The 11,011-nt window shown below is 35.5% G+C and overlaps 1 protein-coding gene across 4 annotated transcripts; it reads left to right on the top strand.

Moving 5' to 3' along the window:
- Window positions 1-4,454: 4,454 nt before the first annotated feature.
- LOC140819423 (magnesium transporter MRS2-5) lies at window positions 4,455-8,803 on the top strand. Of its 4 annotated transcripts, XM_073179510.1 has the most exons (8): window positions 4,455-4,753; window positions 5,484-5,512; window positions 5,691-5,740; window positions 5,834-6,333; window positions 6,743-6,813; window positions 7,471-7,941; window positions 8,305-8,352; window positions 8,438-8,803. In XM_073179510.1, exons 4-8 carry the CDS (start codon window positions 5,889-5,891, stop codon window positions 8,666-8,668), a joined length of 1,266 nt encoding a protein of 421 aa, XP_073035611.1. In that variant the 5' UTR covers window positions 4,455-4,753; window positions 5,484-5,512; window positions 5,691-5,740; window positions 5,834-5,888; the 3' UTR covers window positions 8,669-8,803. The 4 variants fall into 4 exon arrangements, with proteins under 4 accessions (XP_073035611.1, XP_073035612.1, XP_073035609.1 ...); XM_073179511.1 differs by lacking the exon at window positions 5,484-5,512 and having other exon boundaries at window positions 4,455-4,702; XM_073179508.1 differs by lacking the exon at window positions 5,484-5,512 and having other exon boundaries at window positions 4,455-4,749.
- The last annotated feature ends 2,208 nt before the right edge of the window (window positions 8,804-11,011 follow it).

Below are 11,011 nucleotides of genomic sequence, written 5' to 3'. Positions count from 1 at the left end.
GACGTGAGCGATAAGAACGCCCAGTACAAAAGTATGAGTATACAGACCTATATGAAATGCACATGCTATGATCATGATACCGGGGTAGTCAAGAAACAGGAGTCACAAAAGGATCTCAACAATGCTCAGTCTAGAGGCGCCAAGTGGATAGTGCCGCGCGGTACACCTCTGGGTCACTGCATCCACTACAAGACAGACGTGGACCTAAAATGTCCCGGACCACCGAAGCCCTCCCGACCCGTCGGCCACTGTGTACTCTCGGTGTCCATGCGTCCACAAGACAGGGCTGAGCGGCCCCAAGATATAGCTTATCTCGAAAGAGATACAGCTCAACAGTAAAGGCTATCTCGAAGGAGAATACGGCTCAACATGAAATGCAACGTGCAGTAATAATCGTGACATAATAGCATGCATCATATGACATATAACAATGCACCACATACTCATGCAACACATATATGAATGTATACTCAACCAGGATATCTCGGATAGTACTTTCGTACCTCTATCACAGTAATCCTAATCCACTGGAACCACCAGACAACAGGTCTAATCCAAGCCTATTCATCAAGTGAAAACCATCACTAAACTTATCTACCAGACTTAACTAGATAATCCTGAGATAAATACTGATAAAATTCCAAACCTTCGTCCGTCGCTAGCCCGCTGATGCCGCTAGCTCCCAACTAGAGCACAGCTCTGCTACAAGACCAGCAGCTCCCCGCTAGTGCCCAAATCTCGGAACAAGACTAGAACCTGTCAGAAACGACTGAAATGCTATGGAATTCTCTGAATTGGCGAGTCAAAATGAGGAAAATCCGACCACTATTTATAGGCCATGTTCGGATCCTCCGAACACCACTTCGGAACGTCCGAACGCTACGTGTCCATTGGCTCTTGACAGCTCATGATCGGATCCTCCGATCATACACTTCGGACCGTCCGAACATGCACGTGTCCAGCTGCTCTTGACACCTCATGATCGGATCCACCGAACCCACTTCGGACCTTCCGAACTCCCACGTGTCGATCAACTCTTGACACCTAATGATCGGATCCACCGAACTCACTTCGGACCTTACGAACTCTTCGGTGCTTCCGAACCATCTTCGGTCCGTCCGATCATGACTCGGTCAAAATTACACCTTAAACCTTCTTAATCACCATTACTCCGCTAATTACCCAATTTGGAATTCGGACTACTACAGACTAGGTGTGTTTAGCCAAAGAAATCATGTAGTTTATAGTGGACATATATAGTATAGCTTATTATCGTACACGAGTTGTGTGATGTGTAATTATTATATTGTCTCTGATACACTGCTGTAAATACCGTGTTGATTGCACTATTTTATCATATATTTATTGTTATTATGTAGTATAATTATATATATATATACATATTACGTCACATAATGTATGATTACATGACGAGGTATGATGTGCCACACAAATATTCTAAGTGAGTTGTCGTAATTGATAGAAAGAGTTGTTCTACTCAGAAACTTGAAAGATTCTCATTGTAAGTGATACTAAGAGTTTCAGTAGGTAGTGTTTAAGTCATATTGGAGTGGGTAATAAAGTGTTCTATACCAATTTTAGTAATATTTGCTAGAAACAGAAGAAGCGGAGACGTAGAAGATTTCAGCCTTCGAAGTTCCAGAAATAAACCATCGTGTTTTATTCACCTTACTGCTAAATTTCTCGGTTCACATAGTTTCAGTTGACTCTTTCATCATTATATAACAATTGTCTACTTACCTTTGCTGGTCAAGAATAAGACTTCCGAGTTAACACTAGCAGAAGTCATCCTCCCATGCCTGAAAAGAAAGAAATTTAGGAAGGGTTTATTCACTCCCAGTCTAAAACCTCTCCACCGATCATAACATAGATCCATTAAACCGTCTCACAAGATATCTAATCTCTTGCACAAAAACTTCATTGAGACTGTTTCACGGGTCAATTTTTTGAGACAGATCTCCAATCTGACATATCTCATGAAAAATATTACTTTTATAATCAAGATAATCAAAAAGTAGTACTCTTAAATCTTAATCATTAAAAGTATCACTGCAAGTATGACTCGAGTCGACTCATCTCCCAAATATAGATCTATAAAATCGTCTCACTAGAAATTTATTAATCTATCTTGTACTCTATTAATTTAAGCCTAGTAGAGACAAATTATTGTCATGATGAATTTTTTAATTCTTAAAATATCTTTTTTTCATGACAAACTAACTTTATGTACAATTTTTTTATTATTAAAAATCAGAAAATTTAAATATGATTTTCAATTTTACAAATTTAGTTTCTAATTTTGTCATAAAAATACTCATAAAAAAACTGAATACACAAGAACGTAATGCTTGTAGAGAGACACTAGTGTGTGTATTTGTGTGTGTATATATATAAATGTATGTATGTATGTATGTATGTATGTATGTATGTATGTGTGCCTAAGCGAAACTTGGTCTTAATGAATAAATCTTTTCAGAGGCTAATTACACCAATTTCTTTTTGAAAAGTCTAACGATGTGTTTAGATGCTTAAAATTTTGGATTTGGAAGTAGAATTGGATTTGAAAATCCATGGATTTAGAATCCCATCTTATTTTTGTTTGAAATTTTATTAAAATTTATTTTTTGTTTGAAAAAAAAATTGAATTTGAAAATTTAGAATTTTACTAAAATAACTTTAATTATCTTTTACATGAATAAATAATTAAAACATATTATTCACATTATTAAAAAACTGAAAAATTAAATTAGTTCTATCATATATTTTTTTATACCATTTCAATTATATATTTGTGTTATATAAACTACATAAACTCTTATATAATTAATTAACTATTGTTAATGAACACAAAATGAATTATTAAAATAAAATAATCAAATATAGCATCTAAATATTCAAATTTAAATTTTAAGAAAGCTGTAAGAAACTGCAACCCGTGCAGACAGAACTTGCTTAATCGTCATATTGACGTACCTTACATCTGCGCTCTATGTGGATCAGGAAATGAGAATAACTGGCACTTGTTCATTGATTGCCCTTACGCTCATGCTTGTTGGGAAGCCGTAAACTTGGTGCACCTTATAAATGATAAGGCAAATAACTCATATTCATTTATGCAATGGTTCTTCGGCTGTTTGAAATGTTGGCCTCATCAATTATTTCCCACCATGTTCATGACTATATGGAGCATCTGGAAATATAGAAATGACAAACTCTTGAATGCGACAGAAAAATCAACACGGGTTAATATAAAACTAGCTGTTAATCTCCTCAATAACTGGATAGAGGCTCGCAAATCACCCTATGCCACACATTCTCAAATGAATGCACCTGAGGAGGAGCTTACTTGGAGAAGGCCACCAACAGGATTCATGAAATGCAATGTCGATGCGGCAAACTTTAGGGAGACAAGCTTGATTGGATCTACTGCGGTGGTTCGGGATACAAAAGGTGAGTTTATGGTCGGTAGGATGCTCAAATTCCAGGGGTCAATTGAAGTATGAGAAGCAGAAGCAAAGGCGCTACTTGATGCCATAACCTGGGCTGCATCTTTGATATGCAACATATTATATTTGAAACAAATTCGAAAACCGTGGTGGAGGCGGTTCACTCAAATGTGGTAGATCGCAATGAGTTTGGAACAATTATGTGAGACTGCTGCTCCCTTATGTCAAGAGAACGTTACTACAAAGTTCATTTTACAAGACGACAAGCGAATATGGTTGCCCACAACCTTGCTCGAGCGGCCATTTCTCACGCTAGTCCTTGTGTCCTCTTTTATGCTCCTAGTTTTATTTATGATGCTTGAATTCATGATTGTGATGATCTTGTTTTCAGCTAATGAAATTTGATCGGTTTTGGGTTTTAAAAAAAAATTTGTTATGGATATTTTTTTAGATTTATTCAAATCCAAACGCATCAAAGCTGACTAGTTTTCAGAAGATTTGTTTATACACAATGAAATCCAGTCAAATCTCTTAAAATCTAATTCTATTTTTAAAATCCAACTAACCAAATGATTAACCCAAGATTTACAAATCCAAATATCCACAAATCCCAACAAGTCCTTTCTTCCTTCCAAACATAGGGTACAAGACTGAAAAGATTCTAAAAAATATTAACATGCTTATAAATTATTGAATTTCGAAAAATCAAACACATTTCACATTTAGGGCTTTTCTTTTGACTTTGAAAAGTACAAGATTTAAAATTATATTAATTCTACGATGTGTGTGTGTGTTTTTTTTAAGGGAGATGTTTATGAAATTAGCCCTATTTTCCCATGATCTTAGAAAAAACGCATTTAGTAAACTATAAAAGCGTGTTAAAAAGTTTTCTCCTGAAAGAAAAAAGTGTAAAATTTTCTGTCGCAAAAACTACATGCGGGATAATTGCCCAAACGAAATTATACACGACAAACTCGTGAGTTACCATCATCTATCAAATCCAAAAAAAAAAAAAAAAAAAAAAAAAAACCTATCATTCAATTCCCACCACATTGACATGGAGGGTAGTACAATAATTCTAGTCGCCGTGTGAGGCTTGAAGAACATGAGAAAAAACATGGAATTAATCCACGGTTTCTTGTAGAAAAAATGGGTGATTTTAGTGGGAATTGTTTGAAACCTGTTATTTACCTCGTGTTACACGTGTGTCTGCGACTATAGATCGGAAAACAGTGGTGGGTTCTTCTCACTGCATGTGATTATCGCCTTCTTCGATGTTTAACTGAGTAAGAATTTCTTTTTCTTAGTTTCTGGTGCTAAATTGGGCTACTAAGTGTTTCACTGGAGTGATTGAAATTGGCGTTCGTGTGTTTTCTGTGAGCTGATTTTTTTTCAATTATTATTAGTATAAAGCTTGGGTTTTGTGACATTTGTGAGAAATTCCTCATGTGCATATGGGACTTAGATGTCGTTTGATATTTGTGATTTGTATGTTCTCATGCTCCCCTTGAAATTCATATGGGTCTTAAGATGTAGTTTAATATATGCTTTGTGTAGGTACAGATCCTCTATTTATATAATCATCATCATCATCATCATCATCATCATCATCATCATCATCATCATTCTTATTATTGTTGGTTCTCGGGATTGTGATTGTAGTAAGATTGGGGAAAGTTTGGTAGGAAGAGGCTCATACTCATAAATATTTGCTCTTGTTGGAAGCTCTGAATGTGAACATTTAGTTACAGTTTAGAAGAAAATTTGGAAAAAGAAAATTCAATTGAGCACATTTACGTTCTAAAAATGTAACTGAGACTCGAGAACTTGAGTTTCTGTATTATCTTTTGTTATTTGGTAATGATTCATTATCCATTTAAAAAATCTTTACCATTCCTCGCCCTCCTAAGATATTTGCTCCTGTTTTAGGTAATCCCATGCTAGTATTTTGCTATCTGTTTTGAGGTGTTGTATCGTTCGTTAATGCCTAAAACAGTTTTACTTGTACATGAGCAGGAATTTGAAATTTGGGATTCTGAGAACAGGTATTTGTGAGCTTTTCTTGATAAAAAAGGAAAGATGTATGCCTTGGTTGTATGGTCTTAAGTAGATCTTTCTTGTTTCTTTTCACCGTTGATGATGTTTTTCTCTTCTTTTTTTTGGGTTCTAGTTTTGAAATATTGAATGACAATTTCTATGTATATAATCATTTATCATTTTCAGGTTCTACATCAGAATGTGGAGAGAACTTCATTTTGGCGATGACAAATAGGGTGGGTAACTTTTGTTTATCTCTGAGCCTGCAGTTGCTAGATCATCTATTGAATTCATTATTCATGTAAAATTTGGTTTACTGATTAAAACAGCTGCCCTTCGATGTAAAATCCCGCATGAATCAAAGGAGAGAAGAACTGAAATAAAATGAGTCAACCACAGCCTCCATCTTTTGATTATGCTGTTCCAGAACCTGCATCACTCGACCCTTCAAAATATTACTTAGATGTTCATGGGAATCATAATACTCGTGGATCAGGTTTTCTCATCTTAAAGAAGAGAGGTCATAATCTTGGAAATAGGTCTTGGATAAAGATTGATAGGAGTGGGAATTCAAGTATCTTGGAACTGGATAAGTTTACCATAATGAGACGTTGCAATTTGCCTTCAAGTGATCTGAGGCTTCTGGATCCTTTGTTTATCTATCCTTCCACTATATTAGGTCGGGAGTCCGCTATTGTAGTTTGTCTCGAACAGATTAGATGTATAATCACGGCTGATGAAGTTATATTGATGAACTCCCTCGATGGTTCGGTACTACAATACAAGTCCGAATTGTGCAAGCGGCTTGAGACATCTATAGATCAATCTGGTAAGATACTCTACTTACTGAAGCATGGTTACACATGAATTGGCCCTACTTATGGAGTAGGTCTGTGTCAAATGGGCAATGGCCTATATTCAGATGCTAGTTTGTGGACATCCTACATTTTAAATGCTTCTCAGATATGTAAATGTTGAAAACTGTGTATTTCATTAGTACCGTAAGAAAATTGAAATGGTGGTAAAACAGGTTAATCATTTTATGCTATTTTGTACGACATAAATATTTGTAAAGGTCAACTTGCTTGGTTAGTGGATGCATGTTTTAGACACCTTCACCTCATATAATGGTGTATGTTTCTTATGGTTCATTTCTTTGCTTCATCAATTAATTAAGATTTATCCTGTATGTTTATTGCTTTCGCTGTTTCTTATGGTTCATTTCTACTTTGATTCAGACGATCTACCTTTTGAATTCCGGGCCTTGGAGCTTGCTTTGGAATTTACTTGTATGTCTCTCGATGCCCAGGTATGTAGTTCCTTTTAATGTGATCAAAGATTCTTCTCGAATTGTTATTTTTCTTAGTCCCTTTCAGAAGGAAAAAATCCAATGCACTAATTTATTAGAATGAGAAATTGATCCAAGGCAATGTAGGCAATGTTTTTACTAATAGTGCATTTTTGCTATAAATTATCCAATCTGAAGCATTGTTGTTTATGCTATAAAAAAATAGGAACTTTTCAGTGTAAGTTTATATTATATATATATATATATATAATTTTTGGGGGGTACATTGAATAAATTTTAACTTCATTTTAGTAATTAAGAAGATCTATGTGCATTCAATTGATTAACACACGAATGCAGCCAAATATTAATGGCACAACAAAGAGATAAAAATATCTTTGATATATTGTATTAGATAAACAAATAGTATGTAACTTTGTGCCAGAATAATTTTGAAGGTTCCCTTAAGATTTGTGATTTCTATGTGCTTGGCTGTCGTTTTTATGTCAATCGAAGAAGACTACTGTTTTTCTTCCAACTATCTTTTTTTCCCTGTCTCAATCTTCAGTCCTTGTACATTTCACTTTTTTAATTCTATTGCTAATGAAATGGTTTAGACAAAAATATTCTTGTATTTAAATTATCTGCGTGTGGTATTAAACCTCAGTAATCTAGCAGGAAAATGAATTAGAAATGGAGATATATCCCATGCTTGATGAGTTAACATCAACCATAAGCACTCTGAATCTAGAGCGTGTTCGTAGATTCAAAGGCCACCTTCTTGCCTTGACTCAACGAGTCCAAAAGGTTTGTGACGAAATAGAGCATTTGATGGATGATGATGGTGATATGGCTGAGATGTATTTAACAGAGAAGAAGGAAAGAAAGGACTCCATAACTAGCAATAATACAAATGATCAACTCAATATTTCACGAAATTTCAAGGTTGAATCCAAGTCAGCTCCTGTTTCTCCAGTTGGATCGTGCAATGGAGTTGAGAAATTGCAGAGAGCTTTCAGCAGTATCAATTCCAGCAAACCAGAAAGCTTCTTAAGTTCATCAAGTTCTGGTGAAAACATCGATCAACTTGAAATGTTACTTGAAGCATACTTTGTAGTTATGGACAATACCCTTAATAAGTTACTTTCGGTAAGCGAGAAATCTATACATGTGTGTGTTTGAAATTGGCCGAGTACTCGTACAGAGAAAGACAAGCTATTTTTTAGTCATCATTGCCAGTAGAAGATTTACCTCTGGGCTTAAATGAAAAAAACAATAAAACAATGAATTTTACATCTGATATGTGTATAGAAGTTTGGTCCTATATATACCTAGACTATGTCATTCAATACAATTCATGGCATTATATATGTGATAATGGTATGTGCGGCACTATTGCTGTATTGCGTATAATTAGAGTTTTGGCCAAACCAAAGCAACATGGTCAAAAAAATTGTATGACTGCTGTTATTGAACTAGGATATTTCACACTCTTTTTTCATCACAATGCAGCTTAAAGAGTATATTGATGACACTGAGGATTTGATCAACATAAAGCTGGTAAGAATCGGTATTTTACGTTGGATTCTTTCCATTGAATAAGTGGTCATCATCAAATTTTATTTCATCATTATCACTTCCGCAGGGTACCGTTCAGAATCAGCTTATTAAATATGAGTTGCTTCTGACTGCCGCCACTTTTGTTGCTACAATATTCAGTGTTGTTACTGCTGTCTTTGGTATGAACTTTGAAGATTCGGTATTTGATCTCCCAACTACCTTTAATTGGGTCCTTGTCGTAACTGGAGTATTCTGTGTGATGCTGTACTCGGCCTTCTTGTTGTATTTCCGGCACAAGAAAGTATTTCCTCTGTAGACTATAAGTTGTGATCTCTCAAATACATTAATTTTGAAATTGGTTAGCAATTGCTATTAAATTCTTGGGTTCCTTGTACACGAGTCTTTGTTGGGAACAAGTTATCATCAATAATATTATTGTGTTTTTATGTAACGAGGATTCTTGATTTGTCAGCAGATGAAGAATTGTGGTACTAAAATATTTAAGTTGACCGTAGCTCACGGATTTCATGTGAGTTTCATACATATTCATGACGAATTCAGAGGTGTATAGTCTTAAGGAAGGCATTGTCTTGTCATGTGGAATACAATGTTCTATCTTTATAAGCTAGTCGTGATTCAAGGATCTCAAGTGCACTGGAAAAGAACCTTTGAATTCTGAGGATATCTGAAACCAATGGTATACCTTCCCATTTCTACTGATTTTGTACTGTGACAACAGGTTTTCTTTGTATAACTTGGCTCTGAACTCTCTTGTAATTAATTTTGTCCATGTTTGAGAAGAATGCAGGTTGATCTAATTTGGTGAACATATTTTCTTGAAAATTACTAAGCAATAACTCTAAAAAATTGAAATGGGTGAATTTTTTTCTTATTATTTCAGTAGGATAAAACATAATTTTAACATTAAATAAAACAGTTTATACTTTAGAGCTATGAAATGGCAGATATGCACAAACATGCAAGTTTCATTAAAAAAACACTCGAAATCTTTCCACTATATGGAATTACATAAAAATGAAACAGTAATGCTTCTCATCAAGCAAGAACATTGATGTTCCCCACTTTGTAGTTGCTTCTTCAAACGAGAGAGATCGACAACAAAATCAAGAATCCTGAAATTCCCAAAAAAAAAAAATAGCACTTTCAAGCAAAAATTCAGGCAACAAGTGGACATAAATAGCAAGACAGCTCTTCACGAGGTCCTTGATTGAAGAAGACTTTTTGTTAAAAAGGACATGAAGTCGAGAAAACTAAAAGGGATTCCTTTTTTACCTCCAATACTTGATTTGGTTTAAATTTGTTTCTCCATTTCCAACTGGAATCATATCCTGATCACTTCATTAAACAAATATCAGTTCCAATAGTGTGTCATCAAGGCTCTAGAGACCTATTATTTGCAATGAGTTGAGATGAGATGGAGCGAATGATGTACTTAACGCATTAAACCAATCAAACCGGCAGAGTAAACGGTTTCTTGAGATATGATTTCGATCTAGAGTAACCTAGGATGTGTGTATGTGTAATATGTTGGAATATTGAATGAAATGGGACATGAAGTTGTCCCACATTAGAAGTCAAGCCAAGTCTTACCTTCCTTATTAGTTTTAATTTTGTACTATGAGACTGGGTCATTCTGTAACAAGAATTACTACGCCACTTGAATTAATCTACACTGACGTATGTGATTTAAAATTTGTACAAACTCGAGGTGGGAAAAAATATTTCATAACATTTAAAGATGACTGCACTATGTTCTGTTATGTCTATTCATTCAAAAGTAAAGATGAAGCCTTCGAAGTTTTCAAAAAATAGAAGAACATGTTTACCTCCAAATGTGTGCTTGGCTAAAGTAGAAATACTGTTACGCCTTAAACGCATACAAATCTCGAGGATGAGATTAATGTTTTTAATGCTGTAACATATCCCAAAGTTTTTGTTTTGATGATACCAAAACTTGGCTTAAAAATGTACTAATGTTTTATATTGAGGCATGCAGGAAACTAAGAACAAAGTTAAGTTCGGAAGATCCGAAGTTGGTTCGGACGTTCCGAAAAGGTGCCGATCAGAAGCAAAGTGGAAGCTGTTCGGAAGCTGCGAGGAGCCAGTTCGGACGGTCCGAAGACGTGATCGGACGTTCCGAACACAAGCAATCAAATCACTTGAATGCGGAGACAAATTGATCTGACTGTTGATTGAGTAAGATTTCGGACGCTACGAAGGACATGATCGGACGCTACGAAGTGTTGAAGATTTCAAATCTCTGGAAACGCGGGAATGTTCGGACGGTACGAACTTGAGTTCGGACCTTCCGAAGCTGGTCATACACTGTCTGAAAGAACCGTTCGGAAGAAACGAAGCTGGATCGGTCCCTCCGAAGCATATGTTCGGACCCTACGAAGTCAAGAACGGACGATCCGAAGTCATCCCAGAATTACGCAAATTGATTTCAATCACATCGGACGTTCCGAATCATAAACAGAAGATCCGAACCTTGGCGTCCAAGACTAGTATAAATAGGCCTTTGAGGATGCATTTTCAATCATCCCACTCCACTCTCTCTTGTCTCTTACAAAGCTTTCTACTATCTCTTGTGTGCGTTGATTAAAAGAGTTGTAATATCAAAAGAGTTGTAGAAAAA

The sequence above is a fragment of the Primulina eburnea genome, chromosome 18 (assembly GCF_022965805.1).
Source record: "Primulina eburnea isolate SZY01 chromosome 18, ASM2296580v1, whole genome shotgun sequence".
Taxonomy (NCBI): Eukaryota; Viridiplantae; Streptophyta; class Magnoliopsida; order Lamiales; family Gesneriaceae; genus Primulina; species Primulina eburnea.
This window is presented reverse-complemented; position numbering and strand designations above follow the sequence as displayed.

What these genes read in the sequence shown, in the direction of transcription:
- LOC140819423 (XM_073179511.1), top strand. Translation starts at nt 5,889, where the DNA reads ATGAGTCAACCACAGCCTCCATCTTTTGATTATGCTGTTCCAGAACCT. An exon ending in GTATGTCTCTCGATGCCCAG is followed by an intron (nt 6,814 to 7,470) that starts GTATGTAGTTCC and finishes GTAATCTAGCAG; the next exon opens with GAAAATGAATTAGAAATGGA. An exon ending in CCCTTAATAAGTTACTTTCG is followed by an intron (nt 7,942 to 8,304) that starts GTAAGCGAGAAA and finishes ATCACAATGCAG; the next exon opens with CTTAAAGAGTATATTGATGA.